The sequence below is a fragment of the Podarcis pityusensis genome (genome assembly GCF_964106645.2).
Source record: "Podarcis pityusensis genome assembly, chromosome: 5".
Taxonomy (NCBI): Eukaryota; Metazoa; Chordata; class Lepidosauria; order Squamata; family Lacertidae; genus Podarcis; species Podarcis pityusensis.
In genome coordinates this window covers 27,788,061-27,806,764 of record NC_138032.1, presented here as the reverse complement: position 1 = coordinate 27,806,764, position 18,704 = coordinate 27,788,061, and the positions used below count along the sequence as shown (strand labels likewise).

Below are 18,704 nucleotides of genomic sequence, written 5' to 3'. Positions count from 1 at the left end.
TTATGGGGCTGACGTAGATTTTAGGGCAGCTAGGACAAACAGGATGTAGTGGTTTTCCGATGGTGGGAGGGATCGAAGTACATTCATGTAAGTCAAACGTAACCCACTTCCTTTCTCACGCCTTTATTCGGTCTTGTAGAGAATGACTTGCAGCATGCTTAGCTTCCATTTTGATGCGGAACTAGATTTCATAATGTTTCAGTAGAACAGCATTGACGAGAGAAGCATTCTTATGAGGTTAAATGTGCATATTCAGCATCAAATCAACCCTCAGATTAACGACCCATAATTTTTTGTAGAAAAAATATTTTCTGTGAAAACTTACATTTTGAAAGATTCCATGTGTTAAAAATAGCATATGCTACTTGATTTTGTTTTATTTTTTTAATAAAAAAACCCATTTATTAAACTAGTATATTATCACCCTTTGGAACAGTTGCCTTAGAAATTTTAAATTGATGAATCTAATTAAAGTTTAGTACATTTGCATCTTAAGAGACGTGGGTGGCGCTGTGGTCTAAACCACAGAGCCTAGGGCTTGCCAGTCAGAAGGTTGGTGGTTCGAATCCCCACAATGGAGTGAGCTCCCATTGCTCGGTCCCTGCTCCTGCCAACCTAGCAGTTCAAAAGCACGTCAAAGTTCAAGTAGATAAATAGGAATCGCTTCAGCGGGAAGGTAAGCGGCGTTTCCGTGCGCTGCTCTGGTTCGCCAGAAGCGGCTTAGTCATGATGGCCACATGACCCGGAAGCTGTACACCGGCTCACTTGGCCAATAAAGCGAGATAAGCGCCGCAAACCCCAGAGTCATCCGTGACTGGACCTAATGTTTAGGGGTCCCTTTACCTTTACCTTACATTTGCATCTTACTAAAATCTCTGCCATCTTTACAAATATTGAAGGAACTTATAAATAAATAAATAAATAAATAAAATTACCTGTCATTAAAGGGAACTGCCATCTTTTAATATTTCTTTCTCATTTCCTATTGCAGTAATGCAGCAGAAGCAAAATAATCTAAAATAGATGGACCTTCACACACTTGATTAATCAGTTAAAGCTCTGGTTGACTGATTTATTGTTTGGCAATTGAAGCAAGGGGTAATAATTACATGAATGCTACAAAGCACATTTTAATGCCATTGTTGCATTTCATTCTGCATGCTTATTTTGATAAACAGATGGAAGCATTGCAGTTCATACTTGTGAAGTAGGTATTTGGAAATACGACACAGACATTTCAGGCATCTATAGTACATTGGTTTATCAAGGCATCTATAATGGGCAGCTGGCCACAAGCATACCTGACACCCTAGTGCCTTAAACTTACTTTTTAATTTTACCTTTTGTTACCTGATGTGGTTATATTTAGTATTTTATAAGTGCTTTTACTAATTGATCAAAGCACTTAACACATATTATCTGAATTCTTACAACATCTCTGTATAATACATCAGTTTTATCCAAAAATTTGGGATGAAAATGGAAATGGCTGAAGTTGAGAGAGATGTGCAATCTTATGAACACTTAAATTGAGAGTAAATCCTACCAATCTCAGTGGCAGTTGAATGCAGTGGCATAGCCATAGGATGGGGCTGTGTGGCTAAGCTAAGATAGGAAGCCCCTGGCTGAAAATGTGTAGCTAATTTTATCTGCCAATACATTCTGTACTTTAACAGCTGTTTGCTGTGACAAATTAGCTTTGGCTTAAATGATTAAGCCTATTATTACCATCATTATTTGTTAATTTATATAACACATATATGCTAAAATGCCCACTTCACATACATACCCATCTTCTTTTAAGAGAAAACTAGCAGTGTTCCCCATGGGAATTTGTTTGACCATGGAAAGTACCAGTAGTATCTACAGCAATTAAAAGTGATAGTGATGTGTTTCAAAAATTTAACAAAGAAAAGAAGGGCCTGATCCACATGATATACTTCATAACTAGGAAATGCAGGTACATACCTGCATGTGTGCTTCTTTTCTCACCCCCTCACCCCAGAACACAACACTTGAGCGTTTATGCTGATCTTAGACTAGCAACTAGTGTGGAGGTGCAAAAAGGCTTTCTTGTGCTAATGAAGCAGTTTCCTCCAACTGCCAAAATGTCTTCTTCCAACTGCCAAATTGCTGTGTGTACTACAGGCAAGAGTAACTAGCACACTTGGCTGACCGCAATTTGGAACAGCAGAGGAAGCATGCCCAGCTGCATCAGTGTACAAGTGGAATATATTGCATATCAAGGGAGGCTTGCACACATGTAGGTTATGTGATCTCTAGGCCATGCTGATTTTCACACTTTGTATCCATAGCATATTGCATTTTAAATCTTGGACTCTGTCTGCCTCCTCTCCCTTACGTGTATTGATAGTATGTGCTATATAGTGTCTTGAGGGCTAGAGATAGCTTTGAACAGTTACAATTAATAATTTTATGTAAAATGATGGTTTTCATCCTCGTTCCTTCAGGGAGCTCTCTCTATGTTAGCTTGTTTTCCAAGGGATTCCAGTGCGTTGCAGAGGAATTCAGGGCTTGTTTTATAGTAGGAATGGGGACTACCTCTCCCCATATGAACCAATCTGGACACTGCAGTCATCATCTGAGGGCTTTACTTGAGTGCCTCCTCCATGAGAGGAACAGAGGGTGGCAACACGAGAAGCCTTTTCTGCGATGGCTTCCTGCTTGTGGAATGCTTTCCTCAGGGAGATTTGCCTGGCACCTTTATTACTTACCTTGAGGCAGTGCCGGACAAAAACTTTGGCTGATCATCATTCTATGGCCTTTTAAATGTGTTTGTGGGAGGGAGGTTATTGATTTTTGTGTTTTGTGTTTTCATTTTGTACTCTTATGTTGTGAATGCCCTGTGATCTTCAGATAAAGGGCGTTATACAGTACAAGTTTAATAAGTAAATAAAAAAGGAATAAAACCTGTGGCCCTTCAGATGTTCCTGGACTCTATTCATCCCCAGCCAGCTTAGCCAATATTTAGGAATGATGGAAGCTCAGTTCACAGTATCTGGAGAGTCAGGTGTTTCCCATTCCTGCTCTAGAGGTTGCACCCAGTTTATGTAAGACAGTCATCAAATCTGTTAGGTTTCCCTGTTGCCCAACTTGAATTGAGAGTATGATCTCAAATACACTCAGTACTCTGTTGCAGCTGCACTTTGCAAAGGAAGTTTGTCCACCATTACTGGTTATTTCATTGAAAATGCTGGATAAACTAGGCTTTTCCAGTTTGAAAAACCAGTAATATAAAATGGTTTACTGTGCCATACTAATCCTTGAAATCACTTAGTAAATGGAAATCAGCAAACCTTTGTGTTTAGGCCAATTCTATGTTAGTTCTAGGGCTTTAACAATGAAGGAGTAGTCACTTGGAAAAGCTGATTGCTTGGAACTGGTAGGAAATTTGCAGACAAAGGTCAGTGCCATAAAGTACTAACACATTGGTGTTGAGATTTCATAAGTGTACTTACCTAAATGTATTTTATTTTGCAAAATGCTGCTGTAGAAATAAGGCTCTAAAATGGGGTGAGGAGTATGGCCAGCAGAGGTCTCAACTTAAATAAATTAATTGGGGGGGGGTGCCCCACATAATCAATAATAAGACATACCATTTGATGCCCATCAACTTGGAGGGTGTCCCCCTCAAATATTTTATTGGGGGGTTGATGGGACCTCAGGCCCCTAGGAGTTGGCTCCTATTATGGCCAGTGAATTAAATTTGGTGGGCCTCATTTTCCCCATTCCTGCTTTAAAATGTATGTTTGAGTTTAGACAGCTCTGTTGTTCAAACAGAATGATATCCTTAGAAGCACCATTAAGGGTAGTGATAGATGTAATTTATCTTTAAGGAAAATTGATATCCCTGACTGCTTTCAAAATGATACTTTGTTTTATTTTATAAGGAAATTAGAACATTCGGGCAAACTGTCTTAAACTAAGTAGACTAACTTTATTCTAAGTATTGTGTATTTTGCTTAGAGCAGGGAGGAAGTTACATTGTGTTAATATTTTGGTAGCAAGTACTATGACTTTTCAATGTGATAGTAACTCAAAAGTCTGGTTGTTCACTAGATATAGTTCAAACAATTTTTTTCCAGGGTAAACATAATAACTTTATAATGAACTACTAAATACAAAATTTGTTTGTTGAAAAAATACTAGACTCTGTTTGTGTTATGACTTGTGGCCATATTGCTTTCAGTTGCAATCATTAACCAGCCATGTCAGGCTTAACCGGTTACCCAGATGGAATTCGAAGGAAAGTGCAAGTGTTGCAGGAAGTGATGTTAATAAAGCCTTCACTTTTAAGCCAGTAGTGACCCTGTTCTTATCAGGTGATGCTATTCTAGAGGAAGTGGCGTCTGCCTTTTAAAGGACAAAGCCAAAGTCCTGGCTATGATGAAATATTGTATTCAGTTTCCTTTTTTAATACCCAAGCTTCCTTTTCTTCTTTTGTGCTTCTTTTGGTCACTTAATTCAGACAAGGATGCATTACAGAGTGTGTAATATTTTGTTGCTTTCCATTCTGAATTACAACTCCATACTTTGGCTATAGACAACCTTGTAATTTTTCTCTCCATGTTTGTTCAAAACTAATTTAATCTTGTCACTAGGTCAAGCCAAAAATTTAGTGCCATACTCTGGACAAAACAAGATGAGAGACTGCTTTTGTACAATCAATTTGGATCAAGAAGAGGTTTTTCGCACTCAGGTAGTAGAGAAATGTTTAAGGTAAGAGCTTTATCACAATGGCAGGCTTAGCTAGGATGAGAATATATCTTTGATTAAAATGGAATATTAACCAGTCCCTTAATATGTAAAAAAAAATCAGCTGGTCTGTAATTTTATTCTCTCCTCCCCCCCTCCCCATTGCTTGTCCATTTTGGCTTAGTTTCTGATTTTTTTTATGTATGGGTTACAGAAACAGCTTAATAAATTAAACATTAATAATGCATTGGAAGAGTGACTGTGTTCAGATGTAATGCTGAACCATGCCTTAGTGTTAGAAGAATGAGACCTGGTGCCCCTCAAGCTCAGAAACTCTCTCTTTTGCCATGGCTCCAAGGAGACGAAGTTTCTTTTTCTCTTTTGGATTAACTGTGGCTAGCAATGTTCCACACAAACTATGGCTAATCTTAATTACTGCTAGCTGAAACAAGCGAATAATGTATAGTTGGAAGTTGGTCTATCTCAATGAACTCCGCTGTGATCATACCAGAGAGTGGGGGAACACACTGGCCCAAAGCTTTCTTCTAAGGCCTGTTTTCATAATGTTACTTTGTTTAGTTTCTCATCTGAACAAGGACTTGGAACACTGCTCCAAACTAGACTAAACTTGCAAAACTTTTAAGTTCTTTAGCAGTATGGTAAAAAATATGAATAACAATAGTCAGGGCTAATTGTGACAACCTGTGGTGTTTACATGATAACTTCTTGAAATGACCCCATGGATAATTGTAACTAGACAACTTAGTAGTAAGTGTTACTCCTGCACGCACATTTTTCCCCTGTGGAAGGTTTTATGAATTAATGCATTCTAGTGTTACCACCTTCATGCATGGAAGGGTTTATCTTCAGAAAAGTATGTGAACAGAACTGACATTGATTTTGACAATCTTCTACTTTTATTGTAATTCCTTCTGTGAACTGGATATATATTGAATATATTTTGTGTAGGCTCTCTAAATATAAAACCTGATACAAAAGATAAAATTTGAGCTAAAATACGTATGTATATCCCTATATATGTTGTGCTATACCCATTGCAATGGTTACCGTTCAGTTTCTGAGCTCAGTTCAACATGCTGGTTTTCTCTAAAAGCCCTTCATTGATTATGACTGGGTACTAGAAGAGTTATCTACCTATATGTGTGTACCTGTCTTAAGAACTTTAGTTGATCTTCCTGAACCAAACCAACTCCCAGAGGGATGGGAATCCCAGTAGTGGTGCCCCATTAATGGAATGTTCTCAGAGAGGTCCACCTGGTACACCTACTTAATTGTCCTTCCAGTGCTAACTTTTTCTACACATCTGTTTGGCAGAAGCCACTTCCAGAGAGAGGGCTTACAAGCAAACATTGCACACAGGAGGCAGAGGGTATAAAGAGGAGCTACTGAATTTACTGTATTTTTCGCCCTATAGGACGCACTTTTTCCCCTCCAAAAATGAAGGGGAAATGTGTGTGCGTCCTATGGGGCGAATGCAGGCTTTCGCTGAAGCCTGGAGAGCGAGAGGCGTCAGTGCGCACATTTTGAATGCATTGGCTGTAAACTTGTAAGGAAACAATTTTTTAAAAAAATGATCCACAAACTGAATAAGGTAAACAAGAAAATTCCATCAGATAATGTGGCTGGTGTGAATATAAATAATAGTAAACAAAGCCTTTTGATTTCTTCGGTTTACATAAAATGCTAGTACCTATTGACTTCCTAAAGACATTTCACCATTTATTTATCCAATCATTTATTTACTTGAAAATTTTTATCTTCCGCTTCCATTGCATTCTGATTGCTCAGAGAGACTTGACAACAAACCAAAATAAATCAGTGCTGTAGACTCTCATCCAAGCACTATTACCATATTATTTTGGCCACTTCTGCCCAGTGTTTCCAGGGGTTTTTTTATCAGCTCCTGAAAACATACGTGTTTAGGCGAGCCTACCTATTATTATTATTATTATTATTATTATTATTATTATTTATTAGTAGCATGTATTAAGTTTGTATGCCGCCCTTAATTCGTAGATCTCAGGGCAGTTCACAACATAAAAATACAAGATAAAAAACCACACAAAATCTGTAATAAAAACAAAAGCAAACCAATAACCCCCTTCCCTTGTGTAAACTTGTCATATATTTTAATATCTAATTGTATTTTATTGTGTGAGTTGTTTGTGTGGGTATATAAACATGACTCTTGAAAATGTTTTGTACTGTTTAGCATTTTGGGAGAAATAACTACCGTATTGGCCTCAATATAAGCCTCACTTTTCCGACTGTGAAAAGTTAAAGTGCGGCTTATATTCGTGACCTTACAGTATGCAGCCAGGAGTGTGGGGCAAACAGTACCAGGAGTGCAGCAGAGCGGTGCCCGTCCTGCACATAGCCCCCCATCCTTTCCCCCAAGGCCGGGAAGCGAAAGAGAGAGGAAGCAGAAAGGTTGCCGGCAGTGCATCATGGCTCCCCCTGCCAAGTATGCAGCCAGGAGCAGTGAGGAATGGAGCGGCTTATATTCAGGATTTTTTTCTTTTTTTCTCTCCCCCCCCCCCCCAAGTTTTTAACGTGCGGCTTATATTCAGGTGTGGCTTATATTCGGGCCAATACGGTAATTCCTTGCAAGAGGCTTACATTCAAGAGGAGAATCCAGTTATAAAAGTTACATAAAATAGGATTCTACAGCAAGTTACAATGGTGGTGAAACATTGTAAAATATTCAGTTACTTTGCTAAGAACCTGTTTGATTTCTTTCCCCAGCCCATTTTTTGGAGAAGAGTTCTACTTTGAAATACCAAGGACATTCCAGTGTTTATCATTTTATATTTATGAGAAAAGTGTTTTACAGAGGGATCTGCGTATAGGTAAGTATAGAATCATAGAATTGTTGGGTTGAAAGGGACCACAAGGGTCATCTAGGCCCCTGCAGTGCAGAAATCTTTTGCCCAACATGGGGCTTAAACCCACGATACTGAGATTAAGCATCTCATATTCTGCTGACTAAGCTATAAATTGAAGTTAGGATGGTAGCCACCTAAGTCATAATCTGTGTAGACCCACTGAAATTGGTTTGTCATGTCAACTCATTTCAGTGGGTCAACTTAGAGTTTGATATGCCTCTTAATCTTCAGTGGTGTGTTTGTTTTATTAAAGGTAAAACTGTAGACAGGTATCTTACTATTTTCAAATGTATGTGTTTATTTTTATGGATTGTATCCAACGATGGCATTAAGCAAACATGTTCACATAAAGTAGGGCATCCAGTTTTCACTGATCCTCCTACCTAATGCAATCTGCTGCATCATATCTTTTATTCTGGAGGACCCCTCCAACCCTTGGGAGAAGTTGTACATTGGATAAGAGAATTAGTGAAAATCAGGGGTCGAGCTTTGCACAAGTGGAAGTTCTTACACTTGCCTTATGCCACCATTAATTGTAATTCAACACTTTACAGTGGAACCTCGGTTGTCGAACGTAATCCATTACAGAAGACCATTCGACTTCTGAGGCATGTTTGAAAATGGAAGCCGAGATGTTCGAAAACTGTTCCACTGTATTACATAGTGTCTCTGGTAGTTTTCTCTCTAAATGATTGAGCAGACCAACGCCCACCCAGTAGCCATCAATCTTGCCACAACATGTGTTCCCACAGGCCCCACAGAGAGGCGTTTTATTTTAAAACGTTTTTCATTTAGTTTCAAACAGTGCCAATAAATACTCCCATCCCCAACACCTGCTGCTACTGGACTGCTTTGCTTAGGACACACTGTATGATGATTATTTTAAAATCTTCTCTAGAGCTATCTCTAGAGCTAAAATTAAAAATAAGCATTTCTACCCAACACTGAATAACATGTACTGTCAAATAGGTAATTTTATTTTCTTTCTTTTAGGCAAAGTAGCTATCAAAAAAGAAGATTTGAGCAAATACTCTGGCAAGGAAACATGGTTTATGCTTCAGCCTGTTGATTCCAATTCAGAGGTTCAGGTAAAATTGAATAGTTGTAAAAGTTAATGTTGTATTGTGTCAATGAAAGTCTTTCTTCCCCACCCCCATGTTTATTTGTAATTTTACTTAAGATTCCCCATGCTGCATGAAATGAATGCAGTTTTTGTGCTGCATTGTTCCTAGTCCATCAGAAAAAGGGCCTGTCTGCAATGTGTTCACAAAAATCAGTCTTAAAAACTAGTATGGGACAATTGAAAACTGGACATGTATAGCTTTAATTTCTTGTGTGCCAGTTTAAAATATTTCAATTTAGATTTCATTTTCCTTCTCTTAGGGCACTTCAAAAGTTCTGAATGTGAATTAAATATATTTTACAAAAATCGCCTATAACATTTTTCAAACTACAGCAAATGTATGTATAGTTTAAAAATGCTCCATATTGTAAGACATTCTGAATCTCTTCTGTGATTACAGAGTGGAGAGGGAAGTTATATAGGAAGCCTGTGTGTGCCTCCTATTCCCTGGAATGGTGTGATTCACTAACTGTAGGCACCAAAGTTGAGTGGGGGTAATAGGGCTTGGCTATGTCCTGTGTGGATCCCTCAGTTACACTTTGTCTTGCTGCAAATCATTTCTATTTTTCTGTACTCTTCCCAGAGAAGGCTACGATACTTTACAGTCAGCGGGAGGGGTGACGATGCGAAGGCTCAGGGGGAAAAATGATTTGGGGGGACCACTGTTTCTTATTTTTTTTCTTTTCATGGACCTTCACATCTTGGGGGTGGGCACACATTTCAATCCCTTTTCATAGTATAGTTGAAAAATAAAATTCTAACTTATCAATGATGAAACAGTTTATAATTCTCTTTTGCAAGTGTTGATTGTTTTCCTGTGCATGGTAATGTATCTGTGTATATTTCTTTCTCTTTATCTGTGGTATATTGGAGGTGCTCTAATTCCAACTTAATTGTTTTAGAAATAGCGTATACAGCTCTTACGAAATAAGACAGCTGCTTCTTGATTAAACAGCAGTTTTAGTTGTCCTGAAAATAGTTTAGGTATATGTGAATCATGCAGTAATGTGTATGATAACAATGGCAAATGTGCAGCTGAATGTTGGAATTTCCAAGTAAATATTTTGGGCTTGGTTACAGGCAAAGCAAACTACATGGCATTGTGACATGGGTGTCATGCTGGAGGAAATGTCCCTGCTAGATTAACCTCTAATAATAGACATTGCTCACCATTCCTGAGACATGTTGGGGTTTGGCTCAGTATATATGTGCATTGCAACATCTAAAGCAATATTTTGGTGATAATTAGATTGATAGAGGAGTCATGGAGGTTTGTTTGAAAAAATGGTATAGTAACTGTATGCAATATGAATCTGGGATAGTACTGACACTAATCCAGAAAATGTATTCATTGTTTTGTTTTTTTCTGGACCTTCACCATACATGTTTATTCTTTCCCCTGAACTTTTCTTTTTAAAAAGAGTAGAAATTTGCTTGCACCAAATCATTTAATTATGCAGTGGCCCCACAGAATACATGTTGTCTGGCGTATTACTCCTGTGTCAGTACAACTGTGTAAACATGGGCAGTGAAGCAGCTATATATTTTTTAAGCTTGAGTATCAACCCAGTTTGGTAGAAAAAGTGTGACCCACCAAGCTAGGCCTTTACAAGGCATGTTGACTTGACAAAGTTAAGCATGTGCTTAATTTTGACTGGATTGTGTGTCATTTTATTGCCAGGAAGATTCCCCTATGTATTATGCTTGTCATTCATTGTGTTTTGCTTTCAGGGGAACTGCTTCAGACAACTGTCACTTGATAGCCTTCACAGGTTGAATACCTAAGCACTTTAGAAAGAATCTTTAGTACACTAATAGCAGTTAATTATAGAGGTGCTCAGTGTCTGAGTCCGGAAGTGTTCTGTCAGTGACTTTTTTATTGCTTCCAAAATAACAAGCCTACCTTGTTTAGGGTGTGTTCATATAGGCACAAAGTACTACTAGCAGTTCATTTTCAAGGTGGAGTGTGTGTGTGTGTGTGTGTGTGCGCGCACACACACACACACACACACACACACACACTGCCATTTTTAAAGGTGATATTATGAATATTGCATCATAGCCTAGTCTTCTTTACCTGAAGCTATTCTGAAGTGATTAAGATTTGGATCTCTACAAAATGTAGAACAGGTGTGGGGAACTTTGGCCCTTCAGATGTTACTGAACTGCAACTCCCAATTTCAGTGGTCATTGACCATGCTTGCAGGGGCTGATGGGTGCTGTAGTTAAGCAACATCTGGAGGGTGAAAAGTTCCCCTCACCTGATGTAGATGATCAGGTCCTCCTTGAAGATTTTATAAGAGCTCTTCATTTTAAAATAGTGATATTTTCATTTTTTTAAAAAACAAGTGCTGTCATATACAAGGAATCATAACTCTTAAAATTCATATAATGTAATTATCTTATAATGGAAAAACTGAGTAGGAAAAATTATTTACAAGTAATACCAAAATAGTATTCAAAGTTGATAACAATTTTCTGCATTAAAAAATATAAAATACAGTGCCTAATACTTGTCTGACACCTACTCACATACAGCTTATTCAGTCAATCACATATTTCATGCTAGCGATGCTAAAGAGCCTCACAACTCTTGTCTTGCTCTTATTAAGCAGGTTCTAGCTTATTTTATAAATTCAGCACACAGGTTCTTGCAACTGAAACTCCTTTTTTTTTAATTGACAGGGAAAAGTTCACCTCGAATTAAAACTGAATGAGTTGATTACAGATAATGGATCAGTCTGCCAGCAGCTAGTCGTACAGTAAGAACATTTATCAATTCTTATTCTTGTTTTGCTTGCTAATGAACATTAACAGGGTAATTCAAGTCAGCTTTCAGTATTATAAAACACATGAAAACACAATTAAAAAATATAAGCTTAAAGGTTTAAGTACAGCAAACTTAGCCAATTCAAGTTGAACAAATGTGTTTTCAAAGATTCCACTTCAGCATAAAATGAACTGACTGCCTGCCTTCCTGCTGAAGGTAAAACCACCACCAAGTACTGGACATGTGGAAGAGACTCTTGTAGACCTTTTTGGTTCTGTAGTGTTGCTGAATGCTTGCAGCAATGTAATCAGTGGTGTTTTTTATACACTTTTGGTTAGCATTGGTGTCATGATTAGTGTGTCTCAAGTTATACAAAGGAGTAATGGGAAAGGAAGTTGGCAATGTGTCCCATAAGATGTGAATGGACTTCACAGCTGAGGCACAAACAAGATGGTCCATCTTTTCTGCCACTGTCTTTACTCACTGCACATGCACTGCTGCACCTCTGCCTGTGATAGGGACAATAACTTGCACAAAGATGCATTCAAGATGCAGATACCAATGTTGTCTGAGTTCTCCCTCTACTGCTTACATCAGTGGAAGATGTTCCAAGGTTTACAGCAGGTCTGCAAGGATGTTGGCTTGTATGTTGTGGGACTTCTAAGGGCCATTTCATACAGTGACGGATATAGATATATCTTTAATAGTACAATTGAAAGCTGACATGGTAATGAAGGGAAAAGGAAATGCAACTGTTCCACCACTAACTTTCTCAAATAAAAAAATATGATAATTACCTTTCAACAACACCCCCTGAATTACAGTGGCTAATAAATAACTTTTTCTTTGACACACTGTTTCCCCCATGATAGTTATAACTAATCAGTTTTACTCATGTGCTATATTCCAAGCTTTGTTCTGGCAGTTGTTAATTACCAGGTTTCTGAGCCAATTTCTGACTTTCACTAGTCTTGTTCTAGGAGCAGTCAGAAACACTAGGCTGCTAATGTAGAACAGTAGTGAATCTACTGAGGAGAATAAAAGACAAGGCACATTCTAACCCCCAAAAGTTCTCTTTTCTCTAGTATACCATCTCCACAGTCTGCCTTTTAATAGACAAAACCAGTTTAACTGGAAGAGGAAGGGACCAAACATGCTTTGGATGTGAGCCAAAATGCTGTTGGCTAGCTTGCTGGAGGAAAGGCTTCCACAAACATTAGGAGATGACCATTCAAAGAGACAATGTAATGAAGCTTTGTGAAGTGCTGAGCAGTCACAGCTGGTTTCGCAAGATTTCAGACATTCTCTTCTGTATTCACAGGTCACACACAGGAAGGAGGCAACACCTCTTGTAGAATCCAAGAATTAATTAGCATGGTTAACTTAGTATAAAAGTGGTGAGGAAACGACTGATCTTGGACAAATAGATGGTTTCCTGGAGAGTACCTAGACCTCCAATGTAGACTAAATTGACTAAACTTTAAACATGCAGTTGAATTCCGCACAAGAAATAATAGGATCCCACTCCCTTTTTCATTGTCTTAATGAAGGTAGCCACAAGAGTGATTGAGGCCAATTCAGTCCCAAAACTAGGCCTTAACCCAGAGTCTAGATAATCAGTATCTCCCAAGAGTGCCTGAAGCTGAACCAACAGTGTCTTCTTGAGCACCTTATTAAAAGAGAAATTCATGACCAGGCAGTAGTGGTCATACATGGTCAGTGTGTCTTTATCCATTAGACTTGAAACTGCAACTGAATTAATTTGCATTTTTAAAATTCTAGCTTGAAGGAATGTCATGGACTTCCTCTTATTAATGGACAAAATTGTGATCCTTATGCTACAGTGTCTGTTGTGGGTCCTTCAAGGTAATACTTTTAACATACATTCACACTGTCTTAAATAAAATAGGAAAATTAGACCTACACAAATTTAGTGATGTTGAAAAGGAAATGAATTATTGCACCAATTTTCAGTTGATTAATGTAGAGAAGCCTAATGTTATTAACACAATTGTGGAAAATTTAATCAATTTCTTGACAACTTTTGACAAAGTAGTTATGTTTGCCAAAGGACTTCCATTTGTGCAATAGGACTTCTCTCCCAGGGTGTCCCCTCCCCCAAGTCTGTTCTGGGAAAATAACTGAGGATATCAGCAGTGTGTGGAAAGACATTGTCTGGGTGCCAGGTCCACCTGTAGATAGACAGCTGGTCTACCGACAGAGAAGCAACAGTAAGGGAGACCTGCAGTACAAATTTCTCAGGCCAGATCCACCCTCTTCACCAGAAATGGCCACCACTCCGTGACCAGATTTTTCAGAAATGGCAGGCATATTATCTGATACTAGTTACATATGTTTCTTATTTATTTGGAATATATACTCCTCCCACATATATGTACACCTATGTAGAACATTCATATTGACTTCAGCAGGGCTACACAAATTCAAGTTATCAGTAATGCATCCAGTTTACAAAGAATGCCTTTTCTGCTTGAAGATAGGCCTTTCATAAACATAGTTTAACTGCATGGTTCATTCATATCAATACAGTGTTTTTATAATTGTATGTTTTTAAGTTCTGTATGGTAAAACTGTACCATATTGGAATAGGAATGACCAAAAGAAGACAAAAGTAAAGAAGAAAACAAGCAACCCACAATTTAATGAAACATTTTATTTTGAGGTAAGTAATCTATCAAAATAAGCTTTTGGTGTATTGTCTGTGCATTTATGCTATCTTCTCCTTTGTTAGCTGACTTAATATGTGAGGTCACCAGAGAGATAGGCAGAGTTTTAGTCAAAGGGTCAGATTTTAAACAAAATAAAATAATAGAGAATGAAAACATAAATCAGCTTGGAAGAAAAGATATATAGTCTAGTCTTAGACATATTGAGTTTGAGAAAGTGATAGAAAATCTCCAAATACATATATTGAATAAGTTGGCAAAGATGGATTAGACAGGGTAGGAGACATAGAAGTAAAGCTGGATGTCAACAGCATATAGGTGGTATTGAAAACCATGAAGTTTGAGGTCTTTTAAGAAGGAGGAACTGCTGGGCACCAAGAGCAGCATGCTGAAGCCTTATCTACCCCACCCAAAAGAAAGGAGGAACTGAGGAGGCATTTCCCAGTGGAAATATTGAACATGTGATTTGACAGATAATGAAGATCAATCAGAGAAAATCTGTAGAGGATTTCAGGGAAGAAAAGCTAGTTGTATAAAAGATAGCAGGCTATGAAGGACACAGGCAGAGATCTTTGGATTGGTCTGAGTAAGAGCATTCAATGTAGACCAGAAGAAAATTGCTAGGAAGTCAAGAACAGTGGGAATGAACAGTAAGCTTCAGGAGTTTGGAGACAAATATGTGGACTGTAAGTTGTGCACAAATCTTAGGTAGCCATTTTTGAGGCTATTTCAAATATGTGTAGCTCAAAGGATGGTTTGAATTTTCCTGCTATGAGCTCATGCAGCTCAAAATATGAGCTGCTTTATTCATCTTTTTGTAATAAAGCTTCATTTCTTCCCAATCGCTGATCAGTTTTTTGCTTCAGAAATCTTGGGCAGAGTATTTGTTCATAGATGTTCTCCATTATGATTTCTGAGGTATGTGGCTAGAAATGCAGTCTTTGCTTTACATATCAGTGGCTTGAATGGAAGGTTTCTTCGCAGCCTAACTCTGTGGTTTGGCTTTCCCCTGAATGCTTCTGTTAATGGTTGTAACTTAGTGAAGCACATTTTACAAGGTTAAAAAAAATCTAATCACCTTCCAAATCTGATTTAGCAGCAAGTGTTGCAAAGCTACATATTCAAAACAATTGATTTGTTTTTTAAAAAATAGTTTAGTTATGTAAATGTGGAGCTATAGATTAAATCTAGTTTATGGTGTTAAAATTTAATTTTGATATTCAGTTCTGAAAATATCCACAAATATCCACAAAGTCTTCTGCCTTTAAGGTCATTAGCTTAATCCTTCTGCAGAATAGAAAGCAGAAAATCATTGTTGCTGTGGTTGTGAATTATACTTGACTGATAACTGTACAATATTGACACTATTGTGTTTATGAAATAATATGCAGCTTGTAAAATATCCAGGAATGGCTTATAACATTCCTCTTGCTCACACGGTCACCTGTGGTATGCATGTCTGTAATTTTCATCTACCACACTTGACATTTATTCATATGGGAGGAGCCCTGGAAATTGGTGGGGGAGAGGAGGAGAAAAGGAAGATGGAACAGAGTTTTCTCCATGCTCTCTTTGGCAGCACATATGCTAAAATTAGAATGATACAGAGAAGATTAGCACGGAACAGAGTTTTCTCCCCTTTTCCTTCCCATCAGTTCTCAAATCCCAGCAGCTAACCAGCAATTTGGGCCCCAAAGCCAAAACAGTTCGGTTAGAAGATCAGTTTGTGACAAACAGACATGGGTTGTTTGGGAGGAAAAGGAAGGGGTTAGCTTTCTTTCACCTTCAAAGCTTCTGTTGAGTGGAGGCACTAGCTCCACAACAAGCCCCCCCCCCTTTCTTCAGAGCTAATGCCTGCAAAGTTATCTACTGTTGTATGCACCACATATTGCTAGAGCTGGGTTTTGGTGGGTGGAGGAGGCAGTGGTCATTCCCACCCATATTTTAAATCCTCAGCATGTCAGCACAAACATAAGGTTGTATCCAGTGTTAGCCCTGGACTCATTGAGATGAATGAATATGACTAACTTAGGTCCATTAATTTTAGCGGGTCTACTTAGTATGATACAACCCATAAATTATGTAGACCTACAAAGGAAATTTTGATTTATTTCTCTGACCCGGTGACAGAGGAAGGTGAAAGTGGCATGCATTCCAGATTCTGGGGACCTGAATCACTTGAAGATTCAGGAACTCTCCAGCCTTAGCATTTCTAGTCGATCAGTTTGAGAACTAGCTATTCTCATCCTGTTGAAAAATGGTAACTATGACAACATACAATGTAACCCTTTGCTTTTCTGCTTTCATGCTTCTTCAGTTTGATGTCTGTGCAGTTATTCTGCCATTTAGAATTCTGGGCAAGGGAAGAAAGAGTTCTCTGACCTTTGAGTGCAAAGTAAACACCCTTAGGCATCAAGACTGGGCAGCCTTCAAAACAGTATTGCTGATGGTAATTTATATGGTAGCTGATGGAAGGATGTGATCCTTTACTACCTTCTCGACCTTTAGTTTAATCCTTGGTGCCTTATTTCGCCAGATCCAAATTGTAGATAAGGGCAATTACAATTATAACCCTCTAAATATATTAAGAGTTTCCTCACTCAGATTTGGGATATATTAGAATAACTTTGATTCTTTTTGTAGTAAATGTGTGGTATTGGTAGACTTCAAAATGCAAAAGGAGAAATAACTTACTTACATGAGTTTTACTTGCAGGTAACAAGGTCCAGTAGTTACACCAAAAAATCACAGTTTCAGGTGGAAGAAGAAGATATTGAGAAGCTGGAAGTCAGGTATATTCCTTAGTATATTAAAACCGATTATTCATTTTTATACAAAACTGTCAATTGTTTTTATGATGGAGATAAAAACAGTACTCAAGGACTACAGAAAGCTGTCCAGATAAATAATATCCAACTTTGGCTGGAGGCAGGGTGGGTGTAAGTCTAAAGCAGCCTTAGAGAGCTCATGATAATTACTTTCATAACTTGAACAGTTAATTTAGCAGAACATCTGACTACCTGTTTTATATAGCAATTGTGGTATATTCAGTATTACTTAACTAAAACAAGCCTTATTTCTTTATGTGCTGTAGCTGGCATTGGGCTCCCCTGCTCTCTTTGCTATGGGAAAAAGTTATCTCTTAGCTCAGTGCTTTCCCCTGGTTGGGAGGGGAGCAGGAAGGGAGTGGAAACACCCGAGTCCCTTTCTTCATCTTGACTCCACTTGAAACGCAAGGAGAAAGAATTATCATCTGAAAAGCTGAGGATAGGAATAGTTTATTCCTTAACTTGCTTGAACTATGTAGGGAGGGTAATTTGGAACATCTGAGTGAAAATCACAATAGGCAACTCATTTAGGGAGGCAAGGGAACATCAATCATGCCACAACACAATGGATTTTATTTCTTTTCTTCTTAATATATGTGCTGTCTTAACAGAAATGTCAGTGAGGTAAGACTCAACAACCCACATAGAGTGCATGCCTTTGGGAGTCTTACAGCTTTTTAGGTTGTAAGAGCTTGGACTAAAAAATAAAAACCAGTGCATGTGTCATTGAAGTGTTACAGTTTAGTCAGAAAGAGCAAAAAATAGGAATATTAATAAATGCAAATAGAATTGCAAATGCTTGAGAAGAAAATGGTAATGTCACTCTTTTCTTTTTTTTAGTGCCTCAGTTCATCCAATGTTGCTTTTATCTTGTTGATAAAGCCACACTTTTAACCAATATGCTGACATGGTTGCCTTTTATAGAAATAGGACACTTTTTGTCTAACTTAAACTATTGCGTGTGAGGTTATAAACCTGTTTGTGTGCATGCTGAATTGGCGTGGTTCTCTATGTGATGATAATGACTCTTATAGTTATATGAAAAATGATTATGACAAAAAATGGTTAACTATTATTTAACTTTCAGGATTGATTTATGGAACAATGGTAACTTGGTACAAGACCTTTTCCTAGGAGAAATCAAAATTCCTGTCAAGGTGTTAGGAAGTGATTCCTTCCAAGCATGGTAAGACAACTAGGCAAAAGGCAGCTTGTGACATAGTTAAAACAAAAGGATAGGTTTTGTTATCTGTATGACTGTATGAAAGTGTTTGTAACTGGAAACAAACAGTTGTGCTACAGTTGTTTCCTGCAGAATCGTACTTGACATTATTCTTCTAGGCATTGCACTGCCTCACAGCATTCTACTAGGCCAAATTTAAATTTCACTAATGGTATAGAAGCCCCTGTACAGCTTGGGATCAGTTTCCCTGAGAGACCACCTCCTTTATCCCTTATCTTTTTTTCCTTATCCATTGCTAGTATTGTGATAATCTGAATATTGTTTTTTGTTAGGTATTTCCTTTTTCTGCACACACTTTTGATGGCAGGCTGTTTAAAAAACATGCAAGTAAATAAATGCCAGTTAAGCATATATATTTGAAATATATTAATACATTTATTTCTTGACTTGCTTACATCAAGCACAAACTCCACACCTAAAACTGGTAATGC

At 37.9% G+C, this 18,704-nt stretch overlaps 1 protein-coding gene across 1 annotated transcript in view; it reads left to right on the top strand.

Annotated features, from left to right (window-relative positions):
• Positions 1 to 18,704, top strand: part of RASA2 (RAS p21 protein activator 2) — a 46,301-nt gene that overhangs the window by 2,553 nt on the left and 25,044 nt on the right. The window contains exons 2-9 of the mRNA XM_081007872.1: positions 4,623 to 4,740; positions 7,483 to 7,586; positions 8,616 to 8,710; positions 11,431 to 11,507; positions 13,298 to 13,381; positions 14,126 to 14,198; positions 16,918 to 16,994; positions 18,118 to 18,216. Of these exons, the coding sequence (XP_080863998.1) occupies positions 4,623 to 4,740; positions 7,483 to 7,586; positions 8,616 to 8,710; positions 11,431 to 11,507; positions 13,298 to 13,381; positions 14,126 to 14,198; positions 16,918 to 16,994; positions 18,118 to 18,216 (727 nt within the window). The remainder of the gene's footprint in view (positions 1 to 4,622; positions 4,741 to 7,482; positions 7,587 to 8,615; positions 8,711 to 11,430; positions 11,508 to 13,297; positions 13,382 to 14,125; positions 14,199 to 16,917; positions 16,995 to 18,117; positions 18,217 to 18,704) is intronic.